Here is a 27125-nt window from a genome sequence, read left to right on the forward strand (position 1 = left end):
AACTATTCAATCTATACACTTATTTTTATGTATAATTTTATATTACAAAAACTTGAAATTTAAATATTTGATTGATAACAAAAAATTTGACTTTTTTTTTTCTTATGAAAATTTTGCAAGTATTGAAGATATAAAAAGAAAATATAATTTACATTTAATAAAAAGATATCGAGTAGACTTATAATTATTGATTACAACTAAGTTTTTAGTCAAATTTTATCTTTTAATTATTTAACATTTTTAAGCAGAGGTATTATCTTCTAAAAAAAGGTAGAGGTTAATAAGAAAATTGATCCCATATTCCTATTACCTTTCAAGAATGGCTAAATAAAGATTAAGACCATGTTTGATAGAGTTGTTTAATAATATATTTTTAGTTTTTAAACAATACTACATATATTTTTATATATTTTTTATTTACATATATTTAAAAAAATACAAACAACATTACTAAATAATGTAACAAATGCCCAATAAACTTTTCATGCAGCAATAACAAACAAATTATAGGCTGTGAAGTCCAAATTTTAAAAGAACTTTCTGTCTAAAATGCTTTAATTTTATGAGCACCACTGGCAAAGTACAAAATTTCAGTCTATTGCAAAATGTGCAGTGACAGACAATAATGTTCGACTGTTCTGTTTTTTTAAATAAAAAACTAAATTTAAAAATTTTCAAGCAGAGTTTCATTAAGACAGAAGGACAGTTTGGTAAGTAAACCTAAGTTCAGACTTAGATTTGGAGTTCCCTCCTGTTGGTTTGGGTTGACTCTCTCTCTCTCTCTCTCTCTCTCCACTTTCTAGTTTGCTTTTGTTTGCTTATTATTCAATATTTTTTCTTACCCAGATATAAATGCCACTTCTGTTCACTTTCATCTTTGCTTTTCCTTTACTGTTTCTCTCTCTCTCTCTCTCCCTCTCTGATTTCCTCCATTGCAAACCAAGCTTTACTTTCCAGCTTGCTCAGGTCCCTTTCTCCCCTCCATTCACGCACACACACATACACATACCCACCAACCATTTAACCCACCTCTGCTTTTTCTACCCTTCCAAAAATCCCACCCCACTTCACTCTATATATTTATAAAAACTCTCTCTCTCTCCTTTCCTTTCAAAGATTGGATTTTTGTCTGGCCTTCTTCACCATTTCTTTTATCATTCTCTGAATTCTTTTTGGCCCACTTGAGGCCACTATCCCCTACTTGTAAACTACTCCTCTTCAGCTCTATCCTTTTGGGGTATCTGGGTTTTTGTTATTTCACCTCTACATCTATGCTTATTGAGTTTTTGTTGGCTCAAAAAGAAGCCCTTCCTTTGCTTCTCTGGCTGCTCAAGGAAGAGGATCACTACAAAGGTAAATGCTTTCCCCTTTTTAAAATTCATATTGGCTTTTATCCATCTCTTACTTGGATCATAAGTGATGCTTCCCAACATTTATTCCTTTTTCATAGATTTGGATTTGTGACTGTGACTTGTTGCCTTTTGGATATGTGTGTGCTTTTTCCATACATGTGAATTTATTTACTTTCTTTCTTTACCATGACTTAATATGCAAACTGGTTTTCTGATTTGTTAAATGCTTGAAATATGTGTGATATTGTTTTGGAGGAGTAAACTTTCATTAAACCCTCAATGTAGATGTTATTAAACTTCCTTAATGGTTCTTTCAGATTCTTTATTTTTGTTTTATTAATTTCTTTTTAAAGCGTGCAATCTAAGATAAGAATCTGATATCTCAACATTGAATTTGGTTCAATTTCTTATTCTGTACATATCACAGTAAGGCTGCAAATAACGAGCCTGATTGCTTGAGTTGATTATATATTATTTTGTTTAGGTTTCTTCACAAAAACTAACATTCACATTGGAGAACTTATAAAATTTAGAGGTGTCCCTATTTTCTTGTTTACAGAGTTAGATAACATGGTTCTGTTACCCAGGTGGGAATGTGTCTTTGGTACGGGAGCTGAGAGGAACAAGTCATTGGGATTTTGAGTAGCCGGGGATCAGAGATGTCGTCTGAGAGTTCTTTGAATGCAGAATTATCAAAAAAGACTCCACTTTTGGGTTTGAGACTATGGGTTTTGATCTGCATATGTGTTGGTGCATTTATAGTTTTAATTCTCTGTATATTATCCGTCTGGGTCTCATTTCGGAGGAAATCTAGGAGATCTGTGGACAAGTTCACTCTTTCCAAAATACCAAATGTCTCAAAAGATATCAAGGTTGACAAGGTTGGGACTCAGGGTTCTCATTATCACCCTGAAAGTTTATATCTTTCAGTCCATGATAAGTCAAGTGACAAGAATTCAGAGAAAACATCGGTTCATTTGGGCACGAGCAAGTTGAGCGATCCTGATAACATCAGTCAATGCAGCTCAGTTTATCATCATGAGAGAGCATTAAGTTCAATGTCTGGGGAAGAAGGAAGCTCTGGGACTATTAGGAAGCAATCTACATTGTCATATACGGGACTCGTCACAGCCTCTCCTTTAATTGGCTTGCCTGAAATTTCTCATCTTGGGTGGGGCCACTGGTTTACTCTTAGGGATTTAGAATTTGCAACAAATCGTTTCTCTCCGGAGAATGTGATTGGTGAGGGTGGATATGGGGTTGTTTACCAGGGAAGACTGATCAATGGAACTGATGTGGCTGTGAAGAAACTTCTTAATAACTTGTAAGGATGCTCCAAGACACATTCTCTTACTTTACAATGCTTTTGTTAAAACTTTCCTTATGATTGTAGTGAATTGGGTATATAGGGGACAGGCGGAGAAAGAATTTAGGGTTGAAGTTGAGGCCATAGGCCATGTTCGACATAAGAATCTTGTTCGACTCTTGGGCTATTGCGTTGAAGGAGTTCACAGGTTAGATTCCTTTGCTTTTTTGATTGATTATTTAAATCCCTTACTAATCACTTTACCTTGTTGCCAAATAAAATATTATACTGTTGTGCCAGTGCTATTGTGTTCTACTCCCAATATTTTTATCTGCAATAGTTTGTGCTGTAGTTTAAAGGTTCATATCAATGAGATGATAAAATTACTCGCCAATTTTACATAGGATGCTGGTGTATGAGTATGTGAATAATGGGAACCTAGAACAATGGCTTCATGGGGGAATGCGCCAACATGGAACCCTTACTTGGGAGGCGCGCATGAAGGTGATTCTTGGTACTGCAAAAGCGTAAGTTAATCTTTCAACGCAAAACAGTTCATATAATTTTTTTTCCTGCGTTTGCTGCCAAATAATTCATGTAACAGATTTGAAACCCTAGCTTGACCTTGTAGGGAATTTGACTCTGAAAAATTATATTTTTGTCTGAGTTGTGGGAATTTTGGGTATAGACATAATTTATCATTCTTGATTGTTCCTGTTCTTTTGTGACATTTTTATATTGTGGCTAGTTTTCATCTTTCTTTTGAACAGGCACTTAAAATTATGACAAAATTTTTCCAAGTGTTGGTACTTTCTTAGATCTTCTAATATCACTTATGACAATCTTCAATGATAATTTAAAACACATCAATTTTGGAACTTTGAATAAAATAAAAATAATTTCACACATTGGGTTGCAGGCTTGCGTATTTACATGAAGCAATAGAACCAAAAGTTGTGCACCGAGACATAAAATCAAGTAACATCCTGATTGATGATGAGTTCAATGCCAAGGTATCTGATTTTGGATTGGCAAAACTCTTGGATTCGGGAGAAAGTCACATCACAACCAGAGTGATGGGAACATTTGGGTATGTTTAATATTTCATTTCCCTGAAGTTATTATCTATCAGCTTATCAAACATTATGGGGGTTCAGAAGTTGGTCTCTTTTGTGAATTTCAGTTATGTAGCACCTGAATATGCTAATACTGGCTTGTTGAATGAGAAGAGTGACATTTATAGCTTTGGTGTACTCTTGCTGGAAGCAGTTACAGGAAGGGATCCGGTGGATTATGCCCGGCCTGCTAATGAGGTACCAAATGCTTTAAACCTTTGTCTACTACTGAGCATGTGTCCTTCAACATCCCCTCCCCCCCTCCCTCTCTCTCTCTCTCTCTGTCTCCTGGTTATGAGGTGCTTCTTCCTTCTGATTTCGTAGAGTTTTAATAAGCATTTCATTATGCTCATGGCAGGTTAATCTTGTTGAGTGGTTAAAGATGATGGTTGGAACAAGAAGAGCAGAGGAAGTTGTGGACCCAAACCTTGAAGTTAAACCCACCACACGTGCTCTAAAACGTGCTCTGTTGGTAGCACTAAGGTGTGTTGATCCCGAAGCAGATAAGAGACCCAAAATGAGTCAGGTTGTTCGAATGCTTGAAGCTGATGAATACCCACTTCGTGAGGTGCAAATCGATTCTTATCCTCGAAAGATCATTTTTATTCACTTGTTTGACCGTCTTTATTTGGGTTTTGAAATGTCTTTTGAATATTTGTAAATGTGCACATTTTTTTTCCCAGCATTTACACATTACAGCTTAAATGAATTGAGTCTTGCAAGCTGTTTGAATTCAGCTTGATCAAAGTTGTATGGGCTTAAGCTCATGCTGAGCTTGATTCAAGCACAAAATTTCATGTTAGGCTTAATTTGAAAATTTAGTAAGCTCAAGCTTGGGTTGAGCTTGGTTTGATTTGATAAGTGAATTGTGTTCAATCTTGTTTTTGGTAAACTTGAGCTCAAGATTGATTTTGAAGCCTAAAGTCATGTACGTGCATGTTTGAATTTTAGGACTTTCAATGATCTTTTTTGTTCATCCAAACAAACAAAAGATATGATTTAATGTAATTTTACAAACTGTGTGTACCCACGTGTTTATTTCCTCTTTGGATTATTGGCTTATTGAGCATATTGTCGAGCCTATATGAATTTAGCAAGCTTGATTGCAAGCTTTGCATTACTTAAGCTTGCTTGTTTATCAAATGGGTCTAGAAATCAAGCTTGAGCTGGTTTACTACATAGAAAAACTAAGGACTGGAGCTTTGAGATGCTCATAGCTCTGCTTGCTCCTTTGCAGCTCTAAATTCATTCTCTGTTTTAATGTTTTTTTTTTTTTGGGTGTCATACATTATGCTTGGAAAAGAATTAAAGCTTGATTGATGTTGCAAACAACTGATAAGAACCCCTCTCTTCCTGCTTTCTGCTCCAAACATATACTGCTAGCTTGGACCTTCTGGTATTGATCCAACTATGTACAGCTTAATGGCTTCTAGGAGAATAGCCCTTGAATCATTAACTTGTAGATTATATATGCGATTTCTCTATCATGTTAAGCTCTAGAATGAAAGTAAACTTCTAGTTAGCTTGCTTTGCTTGTGGTTTGTCCTCCTAACTTTTCCCAGTTTAATCTCACAATTGTATGCCAAATGTAGCTCTGGTGACAATGGATTTTTAAATCCTGTATTTTTCACTATGCTCATTAGAATACAGGAGTTAATGAGAAACTCATATACTTGACTTTGACAATTCTTTTCAGGATCGAAGGACTAGAAAGAGTCGTACAGCAAGCATGGAAATTGAGTCCATGAAGGAAATTTCTGGTCCAGCTGACTCTGAAAACAAGTTAGGGGAGGTATCTGAGAGAACTTTTGGATAGGACTGACAACATTTGACAGGGTGCATAATTTATTCTCACTGCCAGATTGAAACCTTTCAGTAACTCATCAAATACTACACACCTTAAAGTTTGTTTTCCGGATAAATCTTCAAATTTTATGAACGGAGTTGAATTGGAGATAGCGCGTGCTTAGATCATGAAGGTTTTTCTGTATTGTCATTTAAGGATTGAGAGAGGTGCTTCCGGCCCCATAAACAAGCTTGAGGGGAGAGCCATTGAGACTTTTGTTGTACAGTCATGTCTTGGACCGGTGGGCTGTCTTTCCAATACGTGAGTGCAATATTTACTTTTTTCTTTTTTTCTTTTTTCACTTGATTACTGCCATTGAGATGGCAAATGATTCTAATATGTATCTCCTTTTTTTCTTTCTTTAACTTATCATTTTGTATTAGCCCTTAAAGGATTGAATCAATTATCATGTCCTTCTCTTCTTTATGCAGTGATGTCTTGCTCTTAGTTGCACAGCAGAATGATGGTTGTTGCATTATGTTTCTTTTTCTCCTTTTCCCCCATTCCTTGCATCAGATTTCAATCAAAGCATTTGTCTCTTTACACTTAAGTCTCTGCTTGAACTATAATGCCACGTCTATGTTTATGCTACAACCAAGTTTGAGTTCTAATCAATCATAATTGATGATACTTTTTGTCCCTTGAGTGATCTTGGTGCATTTGTGCTCCTGTCAAGCAAAATATCTCTCTCTCTCTCTCTCTCTCTCTCTCTCTATATATATATATATATATGGAGGGGAGTGGAAGGATTTAATAAAAGGCTAGCTATGCTTATAGGATACGCAAAGGAGGTAGTTTTGAGCCATCCTTCCAATCCTACTTCCCGATTGTAATCAATGTTGGATCCTTAGGTGGTGGGATTTAATTAATTCAATTGGTAAAGTCTCATGTTAATAAGAGTTTTGGATTCGAATTCTGCTTATACTAGAAAAACTTTTGGTGTCTTAGCCTAATTATAAAAAAATGATCATTATAAAGTGGACATTAAAGATTTTAAGTCTTATCACATATCCATATATAAAACAAAATTGGATCCTAAGATTTTTGTAGGACAAGAGTTAAACAAGTTGACATTACTCTAGAACTGATTTGAATCCAATGCAATAACTCCATTTCCATATGAAAGGAAAAGATCAACAAAGTAAACAAAAGTAAAAAGGTTTAATTCTTTTTTATTCAATAACGAAGATTAAGAGTGAACTTTTTAATTTTAAGTTTCAACCATTGAAAGTGCTATTACACCAAATTTCAATCCCATTGAAATGTGTGGATTCTTGACGGCTCTCAAATTAGTGCTTCAAAGACTTAATAATGATTTCATTGAAACAACTCTCCCGGTGTAGCCTGATGTGCTTTGATATCCTCTAACTTGGTTGCATGTTGCAATCCAGTATTAAAAAAAAGGCTCCCTTTTGGAGCAGATAATCTTTTCAAAGTAGCAGCACAAGCTAGGAGATGGTCCTAGTTGAAAAAGCAATTTGGTCTAAAATGTAATGAAGGAAGGTTTGCATTTATTTGTGGCAGTCAAGTCAAATGCTTCATAATTTTCATGAGTTGGTGCTATGCATGATTGAGTCAGTAATTGTGGTGAGAGATTCCATTATTCATGTACCCTATTTTTTGGCTCTTTGCATCAGTTTCACTTTGATTTCACAACTCCAGAAGACAGGGCATGGATGATGGATCATGAAAAAGGGCAAGCTGTCCATTATGTTTGAATTCTTACTTTCATGCTTTTGACTTTTTAGGTACGTACTCAGTGCTATATGTCTAACGGTCACCTTTTGGCTCTTCTTTGACAATTCTGAATTGTGTGACTGCCTCAAGTTCAACAGCTAGAGGTATATATATATATATATATATATATACACTTCAATTATTATGGAACTCCAAGACTAGACTAGCTTGCGCATAGTTTTGGCCTCTAGCTAACGAGTACACTTTTTATTGATTCAATTCAGCCACACGAATTTTAATTTTAATTTTTTGAATTAAGGGTTATAACAAATCAATGGGATCCACCTGGTGTCTATTTAGAACGGTTTAAATTTATTTATATATTTGGTTTAAAATGTAAATTGAATAAAAGTTCCAAACCAAATAATTTTTTTCTCAAGCTATATATATATATATATATTCCCAAAATTATAAATTGCACATTTAAATTTGCTCAAAATTCAATTTAATCTTGTAACTTTTGATTTGTTTAATTTAGTCATTTAACTTTCAACTTTATTCAATTTAATCCTTCTGTCAGTTTCTGTTAAATAGGTTAAGTGTCCAAAAATGACAACGTTTTATATATAAATTAGTTTCTTTAATTAAAAAAATCCAAAAATTAAAATTAATTTTAGTTTCAAATGTGAAGGAAAAAAAGAAGAAGGAAAGAATAGATGCTCAAAAAATTTCTATCACAATAAAAAATTTCCAGACAGATTCTTTTAAAAAATCATCTACATATTCAATAAACAATATCTATCAAAATACATAATTTCTTATAACACAAATTCAATCATATATGGGCAAAGAAGAGAGCGGATCTCCTCGTCTTATTGACAAGTTAATCACTAATTGAAACTTTTCCCCTTAGTTGTCTTCTATTATGCTAGATCATAAGGAACTGTTGAATAGAAAGTGGGAAGTGAATCTACAATACATGTCTAGTGAAGCCAATCAATATGAGAATGTTTTTACCTAAAGAATAAAAGAAATAGCAGTCTGCAGTCGATAGGAATCTCTGTGTATAATATACTAGTTTTGGTGGCACGTGCTACCCCTTGATTGCAAAACTTAAGATAGGCTTCTATCTAAAGAACTATGAAATCATATACTCAAAAATACATGTGATACAATGCTAATCTTGTTTAAATAAAAATTTTGATTACACACAAACTTAGAGTAACTATTTAACATATGAAATATCAAGTTTTCTATGATAGTTTTTTATAACCTATTTTCTAAAGGCAATATCCACTAACTCAAAACTTTTAAGAATGATATTGAATATCATTATCCTACATCTTATAAGTCTCTATGATGTGTAGCTTACTTAGTTTTTAATAGACAACCTTTTAAGTAAGAAAATAAATTAAAATTAAAATAATAAAAATAAAAACAAGATAAGAAAATGCATATGTGCAATTGAAGTCTCCATTAGATAAAATTATAGGTCTAGAAGATTAAAAACCTAGTAAATTAGTGTTCTCTGAGTAACAAATAGAATACCTTATATCACGATTTCAACTTCCCAAGCATGATTACTACATAAAACTCAAAATACGTGAAGAAGATTTTTGAGATATTAAAATTCAGTGGAGTATTTTAGATATAGCACAATGAAATATTTTAAGAATTAATCATAAGATTTCATTAGAGTATAATTTAGAGAGTAATAGTAGGGGGTATTTGCTAATTTATAAAACATAAAGGGAAAATTGTTTGGTTTTATAGTTTGGGGGGACTTATAAACTACCCAAGTATAAAGGGAGAAATGACTTTTTCCCCAAGTATTTTTGAGCATAAAACTATAAAACTCTACACACACACACACTTAAAGTGGTGCGTAAAAAAAGAACAAACAAATCTATATCTATATATATATAATAATAGGTAAAGCTGAGAGAAAATCTAATTAAATTTCAATTGGAATCTCAGTTTTGCGCCACTTGTCCTAACCAAAACTCAAAAAAAAAAAAAATCTAATTAGATTATAAATTTGACTCCAATTTTGTGTCATGTATCTTATCTAAATTTTCTAATTTTTGTGTCCAAATAAATGATGCATTAACATTTAACACGGAAGTTAAGAAAACCACAATGATAATGCTCATTGGCCTAAGCAAGGACATCTTACCTGCACACTTTTATGGAGATTATAAATTGGACTCCAATTTTGTGTTATGTATCTTATCTAAATTTTCTAATTTTTGTGCCCAAATAAATGATGTATTGACATTTAACATGGAAGCTGTGGGTACCTAGGCATGCATGGAACGTCCTAGGCACGCATGCAACATCCTAGGCCGTCCTCGGACAGCTTTGCAACGTTCTAGGCATGCTTGACTACGTCCTCGGACGGTGTCCTAGGAGTCCCACATCGAAGGAAAATCTCCCCACTTGCTACCTTATAAGATTTGAAGTAAAGGGAGTAGTGTACCATTAGTTTATAGTTATTCGAATAACTAAACTAATGGTACACTACTCCCTTCGCTTCAAAGCTTATAAGGTAGCAAGTGGGAGGGTTTTCCTTCGATGTGAGACTCCTAAGACACCGTCCGAGGACGTAGCCAAGCATGCCTAGGACGCTGCAAAGCATGCCTAGGACGTTACAAAGCCATCCGAGGACGGCCTAGGACGTTGCATGCATACCTAGGTACCCACAGAAGCCAAGAAAACTACAGTGATAATACTTATTGGCCTAAGTAAGAACATCTCACTTGCACACTTTTATGGGTGATCTCAATAGAGTTTAGAGCTCTTCTAATCCCACAATCAGAACCAAGGAGTCCAACGAAAAAGACTATAAAAGTAAAACATCATCTCCTCCTAATTCCATATCATCATCCCATGTCTCCTCCTCTCTCAACCTCTACCAACTAGATCCACACACTGCCCTCTCCTCCTCCTTACGGATTTCTCAAAGCAAGGCCGGGTTCAAACACAATGTTCAATCCCACTCTTCCTTACTTCACACTCTCATACATTAGCGCTTCATTGGTGCCTCCAAGAAGATTCCAAGCTCAATGATCAATTCTTATTTTTTAATAGTTTTTAGTGTGTCAGGATTAAGATTTTGTTAATTTGTTAAAAGTGGACAAAAATATAATCATATATATTATATTACTCCCTCCGTCTCACTTTTTTTGTCTTCTATTCTATTTTGAAATGTCCCAAAATATTGTCCCGTTTCTAAAAATAAAAGTCATTAATTTACAAATGTTCCTATTATACCCCTATTAATTTACAAATTCAATTTTTTGATAAATTTTTTAAAGGGTAGTATTGGAAACTTATATATTTTTAAAAGGTAGACAAGACAATAAATGATGTTCTCTTAAAAAATTTGACTTTTCAAACAGGACAAAAAAAAAAAAAAAAAGGGACGGAGGGAGTAAGTTAAAGTTCAATTTTATAATTCAAATCGAATCAAATTAATTTCTAATTGTAGTTTAATTTTGTGCTATGTGTCTAATTTAATTTTTAAATGTTGGTGTTAAGTTACCTCCATTCATAATGCTCAATGTGGAAACTGAATCTACCAAGATAAAAATCTTATTATCATAATTGTTAATATTTTCGCGTGTAAGCACGAACCACATGCTAGTAAACATAAAGCCAGCTCAAGAAAACTGTGCATGAAATAATGAATTTTTGCTCAGCAAAGGTGACTAATCCAAAAAAGAAGTCTAGGAACACAACAAAATGTCACAATAATTTCACGGTACCTTTATTTTTAGTTGTGGTTGCAATCAGTCTAATATTTTATTATTTTATTTTATATTCATTTTGACTTATAATGAACTTACACCTTAGTAGTTGTGAAAATATTATGACATAAACAAAACGTCCAACATTTTCACAATACCTTTATTTTCAATTATGGTGGGTTTTGGTCTAATATTTTATTATTTTATTTTGACATATAAGGAATTAAAACCTTAGTAGTTTTGAAAATATTGTAACAACAACAAAATGTTACAACATTTTCACATTAAATATTTTATTTTATTTTAACCTATAAAGAACTAACAACTTAACAATTATGAAAATATTGTTACAATTTATTATGTCGTTAAAACTATTTCTATACAAAAACACTATGGGTCTATTTGGATACTATTTATTGCTGAAAATTGAAAACACTATAGAAAAATAATTTTTAAAAATGTGAATAGTGCCGTGAGACCCAATTTTAACTTAACATTTGCTAAAATCCATATCTGTGGGTCTCGTGAATAGTACACAAGATTTACAGAAAAAATGTCAAATGCGAGGTGTTTCATTTTTCAGTGCAATCCAAACTCAACTTATGCCAACACATATAAACATATTTAAAAAAAGAAAAAAAGAGCGAGCATAGAGTATCAAACCAATGTTAGTATATATAAATATTTAAAAAAAAAAATTAAAAAGGGAAAAGAGACTTGCTGAAACGGTGAGTTTTGGCTCACCAGTTGATCAACCAAATGGGGCTCTTAGCCCTTCTTATGCAGATGTTATGGGTTTAATATTTAGGTAATATAATATTAAAATAAAAAGCATCTATAACATTTTCACAACAAATTTAAGATGGTAAGTTTTTATTGATTCTAATATAAACCTATTACTGAAATTATTATTTTTTCCACTAATATTAGTCAATAATAATATGCTATTTAAGATTTATTATAAAAGTGTCATGAAAATATTGTAGATATAACATTTCTTTATATTATTATTATTATTATTATTTTCATTTGAGATCCAAACTTACAATTTTAACTCAATAAAAGACAAAACTACACTAAACCAAAGCTACTTTAGAAAAGCTCCCGTAGAAATGCTCCCATGCATAGAAATGCTCATTCACTCTTTTTATATAGTTAGTAGATATGCCCTTATAGTTATTGTTTGTACCAACTTTTGTTGTGGTCTTAACCCCAAAAAAAAAAAAAAAAAACTTTTGTTGTGGGACTCTATGGCTCAAGTTTGACTTCATTCACTCTTTGATATAGTTAGTAGATATGCCCTTATTGTTTGTACCAACTTTTGTTGTGGGACTCTAATGGTTCAAGTTTAAGTCAAAGATGCACACTAAGTATCATTTGGACCGTTTGCTTTTGCTACTTAGTTAAATAAACCTCCCAATTCATTAAAAAAAAAAAAGAGTAACAAGTAATACATGTCATTTCAGCTTATTTATGTTTGCTTCTTTAATTTTTTTTCTTCTTTTTTATTATTTTTTAACAAACTCCTCCAATTTTGTTTTTGAGCATCATTGCTATCCAAGGCCTCGGAAGAAGGCCCATCTCTTTTGGGAATAGCAGTGATGTGATCGCGAAACAAATGGAACAAATTAGAACAAAAAGCCCATCGTCCGATAACTTGATTTCATTTTCAAGTCTCTGGGCCCAAAATTTGAGCCACACTTTCTTCACACATGACAATGAGCACAATCAGACCCCAAGAAAACTGGATCACGACCACGGCCCAAAAAAAGAAAAAAAGAAAAAAACCACGATCCGTACTAAAAGGCAAACTCACTAAAAAAGAGAGGAAGGTGGAAAAAGTTAATGGATGTTCTAACTTCTAAGAGTATTGGTATAAAAACTATTTTTAGAAATATTTTATAGAAAAATGATATATATATATATATATATATTTATGGATTTTATATTTCCTTTAAAAGTGATGTCTATTTTTTTAAAGTAGTTTATTAATAATTGCTTTAAGGACACTGATTAACACGTCCTTTAATGAAAATATCAATCTGATAACGTCTTTCCTACCACCTTAGAAGTAAAAATTTTAAAATTTTGAGACAAGTGAGAATTTATTATAGTATCAAATTCAAAACAGATGATTATGAGTTAGAATTGAATCATGCTTTCATTCTACTGACCTTTATTTATTTTATTTAAAGATAGAAATGCTAAATTGAGATAGAAGGAGCTACCTCGTTTGGCATTATATGCTTGGGACCAAATATTGTTTCCACTTTCGATAAAGAAATTTTGAGGTTGATATAGAAAGCTTCCAATCTCTTTTGAGCCCGTAGATGCATATACATGGTAAATTAAACTCACCTGAATATGACAATCTCTTTGCGGCTTCAGCTTCTTTCACATCTTTCTTAATTTCATACAGTAAAAATTGACATTCACCGTTAACTTCTTGTAATAGCTATTCACTTCAAATTTATCAATTTGTGAATAGTATTATTCTTATTAACATTTGATATTCAATATCAGCATAGGAATGAAGAATTCATGTGACTGCATAGTGTTTAAAAAAATGGAAGTAAATGCTAATAGTATCATAGCAACATCTGGCTACTAGGTTGGGTCCCACGTTTAAATATAAGATATACAAAGCAATGAGACAAGGAAAGAAAACACTTATTATAGAATAGTAATCCAACTTGAAGTCCATTGTTATCTTTTGAATTTTTGGTCAAAAGGGATAAGCATCTTAAACTATATAAAAAAAAAAATCACAGAACAAAATTTTGTATTCAAAAAACCCAAAATTTTTAATTTTAATTAAGTAAGAAATCAAACAAGTCATACATACGTTATTATTAATTTGTAAGAAAAATAGACAGTTGTATCAGTTCAATTTTAGATATTATAAACCAAATTCAACAATAACTAAGTTTACCTATTTGTGCAATTGCAGTACAATTTGTTTTCCACTAACTGGCCCCCCATCAATTCGAAATTAAAAAAAGAAAAAGAAAAGAGGTTCAATAGTCCACAAATTTTGGTGAAACAAAGACAGTACTATTTTTAACATCTTGCACTTTTTTCTAAGGTCAAGTCTACTCAAACTCTTTCTAAAAACATAGTTAAGAATGCATTTTTCAAGGAGAAATTTACTCAAACAAACATTTTTCTATAACACATGTTGGGCATGCCTTTGCCTTTCAGATCCACATACACAAATTAAATTATACTTAGAATGAGAACTTTAAGACTTTTGAAGTCGGCGTTTAAAATAATAAAAAGCCGTACCAACCATGCTTTTGCATTGTTTAGATACCTCAGAATAATATCATTTAAAGAAAAGAAAAAAGAGGGTGAGAAATGAGAATGCCAAAATTGAAATTAAGTGGCATAAGTATAACCCAACCAAACCAAAAGCACTTTTAGTGTGTATGAATGCGACGTAGAAATCAATGTTCAGAGATCTTATAAATTCAATTGCATATATATATATATATATATATGCCTCATGGTGTCTAATTAAGATGAGAAATGCTAACGAGTGCCCTTAGGACACTGGTTAATAATTCATTTAAAGAAAGTTTTTATGGAAAATGAAAAAAAAAAAAAAATATGTGGGGGGAAAAAGCCCAAAGCTACCTAACGGGCCTGGAACCGCCTGTTAAGGACTATTGCATTTCCGAGGATTAATAGGTGGTTGGGAGGGCCCATTTAAAGCAGGAAGCCCAGAAGCAGAAGGGGAGTGTGGTCCGAAGAGGTCACCATTTGTCCGAGGATGTCTTTCTCCTCGGCTATGATGAGCCTTGATCGAACGAACGTGTGGAGGATCCGACTAATCTTCCCAACGGTCCCAACGACCATGATAGATCCTGGGTGGATTCAGAAATGATTAGAACTAAAAAATATCTGAAGGAAAAGCTGGTACCACCGCATTTAATGCGCTGCAACAGCTTTTCTGGCCGCATTTATGTGGAGAAGACCCCTGAACAGTGCAACCTCAGCTACCGCCACTCACAAAGAACTAAAGTAGACACACGACGTGACATGCACTCGAGTGGATGCGGGGATGAAGAACAAGTGGACGATGGAGATGATAGGAAGGGATGCTATATAAAGAAGAAGGGTCCCTGATAATAAAGGATCGAAAAAAAAGAAAGAAAAAGAAAGAGAAAAACTTCACTGTAGCTCTGAATATTGTAATCACAGTTCATTCAATGAAACGCCTCTTTGGACGTTTATTCATAGAGTTATCTAAGCTTCAGTTCATGTTATCATCACTACATGTAACCTAGCCAACTGTTCTGTGCTTCATATCCAGCCCAGCTCTTTCAATCAACTCTCTACAAATTCATTGTCCTGGGTTCGTTGAGCCTTTAACCCATATCCTTTGGGGCTAGGACTACAAAAACAGACCCTACAATTGGCGCCGTCTGTGGGAAGAGCTTGCGCAGGGGTGGGGACAACAGTAGGTGATGGCTGAACACGGTGAACAAGAAGCGGAGTCTAGGGCGCCTCAGCACGAGGACCCTTTCCTTAACCTGGAGCGAAGGCAGGACCGCGAGGGTAGCGTGCACACCGTGCCCCTTAGTCTGAGCCAGTCACATGGCGGAAGCCACATGTCCCATGCAGAGAAGAACCGAGATTTGCAGCGGGAGGTTGAAAAGCTAAAAAGGGAATTACGCCATGCAAAGAGGAAACGGGCTCCCTTGTACTCTGATGAGGACCCTGATGATGAGCCGGACGTCACTTATCAACCCAAATCTAGAACACCGGCCAGCGAGACCTATACCTACGAGCAGGAGTCTCCCCACAAGGGGCAACGCAGAAGTCCATCACGTGGAGACGTCGGAAGCGACGCCATGAGTAAAGCTCTAAACCAGATTTCCAGGTCGCCCTTCACGTGCAGGATCGAAGAGGCCAGACTTCCTCGGCACTTTAACCAACCAGCGTTCACCATCTACAATGGCAAAACAGACCCCGTGGAACATGTGAGTCATTTTAACCAAAGGATGGCTGTCTACCAGATACTCTAGTTTACCCATCACTCAACGGAAAAACAGAGGCACAAGGTAGCAGTGGGGAAATGTTCGCCCAAACTGAAAGATAGACGGCCGAAGAGAAAACTGAAGGATTGAGATGGTGAAAACTTACAGGAGCGGGGCTAGAGACCGATCTCTGAGCTTGCAGAAGGATTCCTGGGAACTCTGGGAAGAAGCAAAATCGGCGAGTGGAAAGAGCTCTGAGCGTTTATGTGCTTGTCCTGGCGAGATGATTTGAAAGTTGCAAAGTGAGGAGAAACGTCCACCTCTGGGGTTTTATACCAGGTCAAACGAGAGGGCAGAAGTTATTTTTGCCAAAATCCCGAGGAAGAACCCCGTCCGTTGGATCAGTAGCCCACCGTTGGATGCAACGGACAGGGCGCTCCCTGGCGTAATTAATGCAGCGCTTTGGGAATCAAGAAAACAACGGCATTAATGATGGAACGCGCGCATCTATGCCTACACGCGTGCCAGGCCGAATTTTTGTCCGTTTCTAAGCCTTTACCCCGTAACGAGTCAAAATCCCATTTTTTCCCTTCGGAGGCGAGGGAAAAACTAAGATTTTGAGGGGCTGTTGTGGGGGGAAAAAGCCCAAAGCTACCTAACGGGCCTGGAACCGCCTATTAAGGACTATTGTATTTTCGAGGATTAATAGGTGGTTGGGACGGCCCATCTAAAGCAGGAAGCCCAGAAGCAGAAGGGGAGTGTGGTCCGAAGAGGTCACCATTTGTCCGAGGATGTCTTTCTCCTCGGCTATGATGAGCCTTGATCGAACGAACGTGTGGAGGATCCGACTAATCTTCCCAACGGTCCCAATGGCCATGACAGATCCTGGGTGGATCCAGAAATGATCAGAACTAAAAAATATCTGAAGGAAAAGCTGGTACCACCGCATTTAATGCGCTGCAACAGCTTTTCTGGCCGCATTTATGTGGAGAAGACCCCTGAACAGTGCAACCTCAGCTACCGCCACTCACAAAGAACTAAAATAGACACACGACGTGATGTGCACTCGAGTGAATGCGTGGATGAAGAACAAGTGGACGATGGAGATGATAGGAAGGGATGCTATATAAAGAAGAAGGGTCCCTGATAATAAAGGATCGAAACAAAAAGAAAGAAAAAGAAAGAGAAAAGCTTCACTGTAGCTCTGAATATTGTAATCACAGTTCATTCAATAAAACGCCTCTTCGGACGTTTATTCATAGAGTTATCTAAGCTTCAGTTCATGTTATCATCACTGCATGTAACCTAGCCAACTGTTCTGTGCCTCATATCCAGCCCAGCTCTTTCAATCCACTCTCTACAAATTCATTGTCCTGGGTTCGTTGGGCCTTTAACCCATATCCTTTGGGGCTAGGGCTACAAAAACAGACCCTACAATATATATTTTGATATTTTTTTTTTTCATTTTCCATAAAAGTGATATAAAAATTTTCCTAAAATGGATTATTAACCAATGCCCTAAGGGCACTCGTTAGCATAACCTAATTAAGATTATATATATAAGTTAATTAATGACCAATGATTTATGTTGCATCATCATGCATATTGGCTATGACCTTTTAATATTACTTTTTTTTTTTTTTTAATTACTAGCTACTAGGGTTGCTCTTCTCCAAAAACAAAAAAAAAAAAAAAGCTACTAGGGTTGCTAATATGTATACAAGTCCTGAATAAGTGTTTGTTATTATTCACTAACAATACATTTTTTTTAAAAATTTTTTTAGAAAATACCAATTTTTATCTTCCCAAATACAATTCATATGCTTATACCCTTTTATTCTGCGAACCCAAGACAAATTCGTCGTAATGTTTTGACTTGGTGAAAACATGGCTTTTTTTTTTTTTGGGTACAAAGAAAACATGGCTTTGACCACTTAATTATCTCTTATGCTAATGTAATCATTATTTTAATTTGTGGGTATGTTAATTGGCTTAACTGATAAAATTTTTTTATCTTTTGTAATATACTTAGGGTTTCTTTCTGATTTCTGATAGTGAACCTTAAATGTTATGAATATATAAAAAGAGACTAATAAGTTAATCTACATTGTTCTTGACTTACAGTAACCTAAACACAAAGAAACTACCAATCAAACCAACCCCGATGTAAACAGGTATAACTAATTATAAGAGAAGGGAAAGGCTTATCTATATGCCTCCGGTGGACACACCAAAAAATGAATACTTATTTTAATTAAAAATAATTTGACTAACAAAAGTGCTCATGCGTAAGTACATCAGTGCATGTACATTGATCCTATTAAAATTTTAAAACTCATGTCTTGCTCTCGCTTTCATTCTTCTCGTTTTATTAATTTATATCCTAGGTTGTGAAGGGTTAAAGATCCTAAAATAGATTTTAGTTGACCAAAATTTACGAAAGTGAAATGGTATGAAAACTGCAAATGATTTAAACGCAATAGATCATTGCTGTTGCTTTAGATATTCATACTTCTCGAGTTTAAATTGCCTAGGTTCAAACTTGAAAGTTTGATATCAGTCCTAAACAAGAAAAAAGAAAAAGAAAAAAATAATCGCTTATTATAAACACCAATTTAAACTATTTACTAGAAATTAAAAAAAAATATATATATATTTTTCCTTGTAATGCTGTACTACTGTTTTTGAAATTATAAATAACATTTCATTTTACTAGTATATATAATTTATTTATTCATTAATATTATTTTAAAAATTTTCGGATGAATTAAAAAGCGATAATACAAATGAGCTTAAATAGTACTGAATAATACTCAAGACTTTAAAAAACATGCCTAATTATAACTATTTCAGGCAGCCATTATCCAGATAAAATCTTAGTCGCCTTTGTGTCATCATGAATAAAATTCTGTGGCTCACTTTTAGCTTAGCTCCACAAATTGCAGCCTATCACTCGATTTTTTTTAAATAAAATAAAATAATCAAATTTTAAAATAAAAGACAATAAATTTTCTTTACAAATGGTGTATTGAATAAAGTGAAGCATTAAAATGGGATAGGATTTTTATTTGTGTTGCCACCATGTATGGCTTAAACAAAATAATAATAATGATAAATTGGCTGTGAAATCTACTAAAATTGTAGAGTTAGGGGCCAATTTCTTGGATCATTTTAAATAATTCTTAACCAAAAAATTTTTCCAAATTACGTACATCTCAAACACCTGAATGATCTTTTGTGCCAATCAAGTTGCAAATACAATCGAATCACTTATCAAATCGAGTATCACAGAGTGCTTCAACATCCCAACTCTTACCAACGTTTAAAGTTCAAATATTTTCCTTCTTAAATTTATTTGCTGTAAACCAAACAAAAAGACTTATATAATATATAACTACCCACCTCCCCTATCAAGATCTTCACCATTTCAAAGAAAATGAAAAGGGCCATTTCATAACTGATTTTGTTACAAATTTAAAAGATAAAAAATGTACATGATATTAGTATATTACATCTTTTAAAATATCATTTTATCCACATAATGATTGGTGTGATTCATGTTATATCATATGCACCTTTAAATTTGTAAAACATGAAAGAAAATATTACATAAAGATGACAACAATATCATATTCCGAATTAAGTCTAATGTTTTTATTTTTTTTTTCAATTAAAATCTCAAACTTATAATAAAACCGTTTCAATTTGAAGTGTATGTTCATCTCTGTTATTTATTTCCGTAATTCTAGAATAAGTAGAGTAAAGAAAAATAAGAAATTTCTGATTATTTTTATTTTTATTTTTTTATACCTAGATAATCACTTTGATTTTCTAGTAACCATTTTCTTATTCTAAGTGAGTCTTTCTCGCTAATTGGAGATTTCTCTCTCCACATTTTTTGTTCAATAGCTACTTAATTGATTTCTAAACAAATTTGAAATAAAATGAAGAGTTTAAACAATTTACATTTTTCTCTGCCTCGTTACTGTCGAAAATAGTGAGAATGAATATAAAAAATGAACAGAGACTTTAAATTGAAACGATTTCATAAATCTAAGGCTTCTATTAACGAAATCAAAAACCTAAAACCTAAAATAAAATATAATAGAAACTTTGAGCCTTTTCATATATAAAATTCCAAAAACTAAATTTTCATTTGTGAAAAATATACTCTCTCCATTTAAACAGGGACCCTCTCAAATGATTCTTTTCCCTATCTCTACGCACACATGCACAGAGTGCCTTGTACTCCTTGAAAAGACATAGGTCTTGTCTTAGCATAGGCCATAACCTCTCATTAATCCCTCATTTCCCATATGGGCAATTTCTTGCTGACTGCCATTCCTTTATAAAGGAAGCACCATCATTTTCACTTTCTGGCAAATTGTAGAAGTGGGAGTATGTAAGACAAGGAGAATTGCTACACATACTACTTAGTCAGAAATATGCTTTTAATGCACTCTATATGAGCCATACTGTTTTCAAGTGCATCTATCAAAATCATATTACATAAATCTTGGAGAGGGTTATATATAGGAGAATGTATTATAAGAGAGTACCGTATTAATGAGAGTGCCATAGAATGAAGATTCATATTCTCTTGCAGAGACAATTCATGGCTTTTGCCTGTTACTAAATGAGGGAACTAAATCTTGCAATAAGCCATAATCAGGAAGTTGGAGCTGCTGTTGGGCACTGAGGTTTCGATAGAACATGGAATTTGGATCAACTTGGTTATTTGTTGGAAGAAACTGAGTGAGTAGTTGTTGGGGAAAGCTTGGCCTAATCGAAGCGCACGCCAACAAAGAAGGCGACAACATTCCAGCAGCGTTTCCTCGAAGGGTTGCCGGACATTGATGATTGTGCTGCCCCTCATATGTTGTGATAACAATTGATGGATCCTGGAAATTTCTTTCAACACGTTTTTTCACGGTGCACTTCTGACTGGTGCATCTGTAATAACTTCTGCATTGGCAAAGAAATTGAGAAAAGTTTATGATACTACACTTAATGTATAATAAAGTTTGATAAGTCTCTATTTGCTTGAATTTGACCTGAAATGATGAAACATTGAGTGTAACAAAATGATTTTAAGGCTAGTAATATCTAAAATTAATGCAAGTAGGGTTATATGAACAATGTTATAAAGTGCAGCTCTATTAGGAAGATATGGTCTTTACTAGTAACATAAAATGACACACTTCCACAAACACATCTCAACGAACAAATTAAGTCATTGCATCAAACAAAGATTATTGAGATGGAGATTATATAACTTTTTGAATTATATATTAATTATACTACCTGTTTATTTTGGCAGGCAGAGGACATTGATATTCAATTTTCTGTTTTGTGTTGTACCTGCAGATAAATGAACAAGAGCTAGTACTACTACAACTAAAAGTCTACCTTGGATAAGGGCTATTCTTGACAGCCTTCTGTCCATACTTTCTCCATCTGTAGCCATCTTCAAGATGATCGATCTCACTCTTAGTCAAAAAGGCAAAACGTGGTTCCCTTTGCCGCTTCTCCTTCTTTTTCGGCTTGTTCCTGAAAAATCAACATCATGAACAGTCAATTTTGAACAAAATTAAACCCAGTTGAATCCAAATAGGAAAGCATCCGGTAAATTGGTCCTTAATAAACTGTATTCTTCCCATAAAATGACAAGCTTGTGTTTGTTATGGCTTTCTAGATCTTCTAAATTTATAAATATTTTTTTTTTTATGATTTTCCCAGAAATTAACATGACATTGGAAGAGATCTATGATTCAGGAATTTCATGACAAATAATATTCCCTTCCTTGTTGTGTACTGAAAAGTCTTATAAATAGTATATGAGTTGAAAAAAAAAAAAAAGGTAATAAAAGATGCATTAGTCATATGGAAGGACTTGAAAGTCTACCCTGAGAAATTATATGATACTCAAACCCTGTTAGCAATATTCCATGAAGGTAAAAGAAGATCCTGACTAACTTGCAAAACCTTTACCAGGAATTATAAAGGAGAACCAAAAAAACCTACGCTTTCTTGGACTTTGCTTCATCCCCATCTTCTTCACACCCTTGTGGTTGCTTATCTTTCTTACTCTTATCAGATTCTTCCTCGCCTGCTGCCTCGTTAGACGAAGAAGCTGATACCGAAGAATTAGGCGTGGACGGGTTTTCACTGGCGCCGGCTGAGTCTCCCATGGCTGCTTGCTTCTTCAGATTGGTATCAATTGGAGTAATTAGATGATGATTTTGATGACCAGATGGTGAATTACAAGACATGTCAAAGGCTCTTGAGAGGGTGTTGTAGTCCATAGAGCCATGTAAGCAGTCAGTGAAGGTCATGAATGAGGGATCGAAGCCTTGTAGGGTTTGTGTGACTGGGTGATTGTACACTGAGGGATTATTATCATTAAAGAATGGAAATAAGCTTGACTGGTTGATTTCATGTTGATTGTAGAAAAAAGGGTCTTGATGGTACAGATCCTTCTTTTCTTCGGACATGGATGAAAGTTGAGAAGAAAGTTGCAAGGAAAAAAAATGAGGATGAGACTTGGTAAGATGGAAGAAAAATGACCACACTAATAAAAGCCTTGAAAGAGAACTTTGGTTAAGGTCTTTAGTTTGTTCTTACAAGCAAGATAGCTTTTTAGTTCCACTTTTATTAAGAGAGAGAGAGAGAGAGAACTTTGGACGTAATTTGCTGCTGTCTAGTTTATCTCCGGTAATCATATCATGATGAACCTATGGCTTTTTTGTGGTGAGTGTCTGTCTAGTGTTTACATTGAAGTGTATAATTAAAAAGTAGCAACTAGACAAATTTACTTATTTTTCAATAAATTGTCTAAAGTTGTTAGTTGTTTAATAAAAAGAAAATTTGAATAATATTTTTAATAAGAGTCCAGTTGATATATGCTTTTAAGACATATATTAATAATTTATTTTAAAATTTTTTTATAAAAAATTAAAAAAATTGTCAAATCAATTAATTATATTTTATTTTTCATAAAAAATTTCCTAAAATAGTTTATTAACATATGCTTTTAGAGCATACGTTATGAAAACCCTTTTAACAATGGTTACTAAATTTAGTGTGTGTTTGGCTCCAGTTTAAAAAATTAATTTATTTTTGTTACTATTTATGGGTCCTACTATATTATTTCAGATAACTTTTACATTTATTTACGTTATTTTCAATAAAAAAATTTCAGTTTCAACAAAATAAATAAGTTTTAAAAAGACCCTTGTCCATAATTTTCCAAAAAGAAGAAAAGATGTATTTTTAGGTGAACTTTCACTATTACCAATACTAGCTAGCTGTAAGAAACGAGGGGAAGAAAAAAAGAATAAGAAACATTCAAAGAACTTCCATTTTTTTCTTCCTTTTCAGAAAACTATAAATCAAAAGTAAAGTAATCATCCAGTCAAATATAATTTGAACAGTTGTGTAGCATCTAGTTCAAAATTTTTGAAGAAAAGTGTATATATATATATATATATATATTTGTTATTTAAATATGGTAGAACATCTTAAAATTTACTTTACATTTTAAATTGAACATACATTTTAAATTGAAAATTCTCTTGCATTTTCAATTCTTTATACTAATACCATTCATAAAAAGAAAAACAAAGTTCTTATTAGTCATTTTTATTATGACCTAGAATTAGAGTTACCATTATAGTTTCATTTTATTATTATTAATAAACATGTTACTTCAAAATAAAATATATACATTACAATTAGAATTGATAAATTTAGAGGTACAAAAAATTTCACAATAATAAAATGTGATATGTTATTAACTCTGAATAATAAAGTAGTATTATTGTGTTGTAGCTAGGGGTGGCAAAATTTGACACGACTCACGAACCCGATACGACATAACACAAAATTAGCAGGTTATGGGTTGAAATTTAATGGGTTTGTGTCATATTTGGGTTGACACAATTGACCCGTTTAATAAATGGGTTGGGTTAGTGTTGACCACAGAGAACCCGTTTAACCCGTCTGACATGTTTAATTAAATGACATTTTACCAATATACCCTTCAAACTCTAAGTATATAAACATATTAATTGTTGTGATTTATTTTTTTGACATATTGTGATTGATTATTTGTGATATTGAGATATGCTTTAATTTTGAATGATTATTTGTAATACAATTACTTGTTAGTTCTGAATTTTATATTAAAAATATTTATTTGTTTGTTTTTTCATAATTTTTTTTTATTTTGATAAAATCTGATAAATAGGTCGACACGATTGACCCGTTTAATAAATGGGTCGTGTTAGGGTTGAAGAATCTTGACCGTTTAATAAACATGTCGGGTTATTGTTGACCTATGTAGTCGAATACTCATGACTTGATACGACACGAATCCGACACGCGAACAGGAATTGCCACCTCTAGTTGTAACAATAATTGTGTTGTAGCATAGTTTAAGAAGAATTGCTTTACAAATTCAAATTCAAATTTTATGAAAAAGAATTGAAGGATCTAGATCAAATTCCTCACAGTTAAACACCCATATATAAAAAGATAAAAAGGGGGTACATTCAAAGCGGAGAAATTTAAAAAATAAAAAATAAAAGACTTAACAAAAAAGAGGTATAATTAGTCAAGCATGAGCAGCCGGTGTAGTGTAGGCAGTCGCAGTCACGTTATAAAGGAGGAGGGGGAGTTGGGCAGTCAGTCAAGGTTTCCAGCTTTACGGTTTTGTTTTTGACAAGGATTAGGCTGACACGTGTCTCAGCTTGGCACCGTCATTTGACCGAAACTGGCACGTGACATATTTTTAATTTTTATTTATTTATTTTGGGTTATTTATTTATTTTTTCTTCTATTCCCTTCCCACGCGTATTGCAGTGTGTACAGCTGAGTTGGCCTTAACGTCACCTCCGTTGCCTTTCTTATTCTTGTGCTTGCGCACACTTTCTGTTTCATAAAGTTGGTCAAGCCCTACTAGCAGGTACCACACTCAACACTACACTACTAATAATATAGCGTATAGGGTATAATTAGCGATTATTAATAAAAAAAAAAAAAATTATATGATTAGCTATTGCTCTAATTATGCAAGTTGAGATGTGTTTAATTTTTTTTTATATTAAAATTACAGTCGTATTAAGGAAAAACAAACATAAATACTTTTTTTTTTTTTTAATGTAGGACTAGATATTGAATTTTTTTAAGAAGATGATACTCTTTATCATCAGGATCAAGATATTAATTAATTTTTGATGTAAGTGATAATTGAACTCTACATTTTCTATTTAACCATCAGAGATTTTGCTAGTTAATCTATTATTCTTTAATAATACCTAATATGTTATGTTTTCATATAAGTACAACTTTTTTTTTTTTGGGAGAGAAGGTATAGCTATTATTTAAAAAGAGAAATAACTTCTTCTCAAGAAAAAAAAAAAAAAAAGGAATAACTATTCCTTTAAATGTAATAACTATTCCTTAAGCTACCAAATAGGGTTCTAAAAAAAAACACAAACAAACATATTAGCGGGTAGTTTACTATGTGTATTAAAGTACACTACTCTTTTGTTAGAGAAGTGTTATGTTCACAATATTTTCACAACAAATTATAGTTAGTAAGTTGTTATAAGGTTTTAATTTGAATCCACCACTGAAATTACTTTCTTGCCCATTAGTAATAATAAGTTACAACCTGCTACATAAGATTTGTTGTGAAAGTGTTGTAAAAATATTATGAACATAACGATGATTGAACTCCAAATTTCCTATTTAATCATTAGAGACTTTACTAGTTGATCTATTATTCTTTAATAATACCTAATATGTTATGTTTTCATATAAGTACAACCTTTTTTTTTTTTTTTTTAAAAAAAAAAAAAAAAAGGAATAACTATTCCTTTAAATGTAATAACTATTCCTTAAGCTACCAAATAGGGTTCTAAAAAAAAACACAAACAAACATATTAGCGGGTAGTTTACTATGTGTATTAAAGTACACTACTCTTTTGTTAGAGAAGTGTTATGTTCACAATATTTTCACAACAAATTATAGTTAGTAAGTTGTTATAAGGTTTTAATTTGAATCCACCACTGAAATTACTTTCTTGCCCATTAGTAATAATAAGTTACAACCTGCTACATAAGATTTGTTGTGAAAGTGTTGTAAAAATATTATGAACATAACGATGATTGAACTCCAAATTTCCTATTTAATCATTAGAGACTTTACTAGTTGATCTATTATTCTTTAATAATACCTAATATGTTATGTTTTCATATAAGTACAACCTTTTTTTTTTTTTTTTTGGAGAGAAGGTATAGCTATTATTTAAAAAGAGAAATAACTTATTCTCAAGAAAAAAAAAAGGGAATAACTATTCCTTTAAATGTAATAACTATCCCTTAAGCTACCAAATAGGGTTCTTAAAAAAAAAAAAACCACAAACATACCTAATAATAGCATGTAGTTTACTATGTGTATCTAAAGTACACTACTCTTTTGTTAGAGAAGTGTTATGTTCACAACATTTTCACAACAAATTATAGTTAGTAAGTTGTTATAAGGTTTTAATTTGAATCCACCACTGAAATTACTTTCTTGCCCATTCGTAATAACAAGTTACAACCTGCTATATAAGATTTGTTGTGAAAGTGTTATGAAAATATTATGAATATAACGATGATTGAACTCCAGATTTCCTATTTAACCATTAGAAACTTTACTAGTTGATCTATTATTCTTTAATAATACTTAATACGTTATGTTTTCTTATAAGTACAACTTTTTTTTTTTTTTTGAGAGAAGGTATAGCTATTATTTAAAAAGAGAAATAACTTATTCTCAAGAAAAAAAAAGGGAATAACTATTCCTTTAAATGTAATAACTATCCCTTAAGCTGCCAAATAGGGTTCTTAAAAAAAAAAAAAACCACAAATATACCTAATAATAGCATGTAGTTTACTATGTGTATCTAAAGTACACCACTCTTTTGTTAGAGAAGTGTTATGTTCACAACATTTTCACAACAAATTATAACTAGTAAGTTGTTATAAGGTTTTAATTTGAATCCACCACTGAAATTACTTTCTTGCCCATTAGTAATAACAAGTTACA

At 33.0% G+C, this 27125-nt stretch overlaps 2 protein-coding genes across 2 annotated transcripts; one reads left to right on the forward strand and one right to left on the reverse strand.

Moving 5' to 3' along the window:
* Positions 1 to 819: 819 nt before the first annotated feature.
* Positions 820 to 6045, forward strand: LOC111990151 (probable receptor-like protein kinase At2g42960). The gene is made up of 8 exons (XM_024021943.2): positions 820 to 1353; positions 1940 to 2676; positions 2762 to 2866; positions 3063 to 3185; positions 3578 to 3748; positions 3842 to 3971; positions 4132 to 4341; positions 5470 to 6045. The coding sequence occupies exons 2-8, from the start codon at positions 2012 to 2014 to the stop codon at positions 5587 to 5589; spliced, it is 1524 nt and encodes a 507-aa protein (XP_023877711.1). The 5' UTR covers positions 820 to 1353; positions 1940 to 2011; the 3' UTR covers positions 5590 to 6045.
* A 14415-nt stretch (positions 6046 to 20460) lies between these two features.
* Positions 20461 to 22773, reverse strand: LOC111990126 (WRKY transcription factor 71). The gene is made up of 3 exons (XM_024021917.2): positions 22052 to 22773; positions 21437 to 21577; positions 20461 to 20992 (listed from the first exon to the last, which is right to left on the reverse strand). The coding sequence occupies exons 1-3, from the start codon at positions 22519 to 22521 to the stop codon at positions 20641 to 20643; spliced, it is 963 nt and encodes a 320-aa protein (XP_023877685.1). The 5' UTR covers positions 22522 to 22773; the 3' UTR covers positions 20461 to 20640.
* Between the last annotated feature and the right edge of the window lie 4352 nt (positions 22774 to 27125).

This window comes from Quercus suber, unplaced genomic scaffold (genome assembly GCF_002906115.3).
Source record: "Quercus suber isolate HL8 unplaced genomic scaffold, Cork oak 2.0 scaffold_2, whole genome shotgun sequence".
Classification (NCBI taxonomy): domain Eukaryota; kingdom Viridiplantae; phylum Streptophyta; class Magnoliopsida; order Fagales; family Fagaceae; genus Quercus; species Quercus suber.

Coding starts and splice junctions, on each gene's coding strand:
- LOC111990126 (XM_024021917.2), bottom strand. CDS start 22,521: ATGTCCGAAGAAAAGAAGGATCTGTACCATCAAGACCCTTTTTTCTAC. Junction 21,578..22,051: donor GAAGCAAAGTCCAAGAAAGC/GTAGGTTTTTTT, acceptor TTGATTTTTCAG/GAACAAGCCGAAAAAGAAGG. Junction 20,993..21,436: donor AAGAATAGCCCTTATCCAAG/GTAGACTTTTAG, acceptor TTGCCAATGCAG/AAGTTATTACAGATGCACCA.
- LOC111990151 (XM_024021943.2), top strand. CDS start 2,012: ATGTCGTCTGAGAGTTCTTTGAATGCAGAATTATCAAAAAAGACTCCA. Junction 3,749..3,841: donor AGAGTGATGGGAACATTTGG/GTATGTTTAATA, acceptor TGTGAATTTCAG/TTATGTAGCACCTGAATATG. Junction 4,342..5,469: donor ATGAATACCCACTTCGTGAG/GTGCAAATCGAT, acceptor AATTCTTTTCAG/GATCGAAGGACTAGAAAGAG.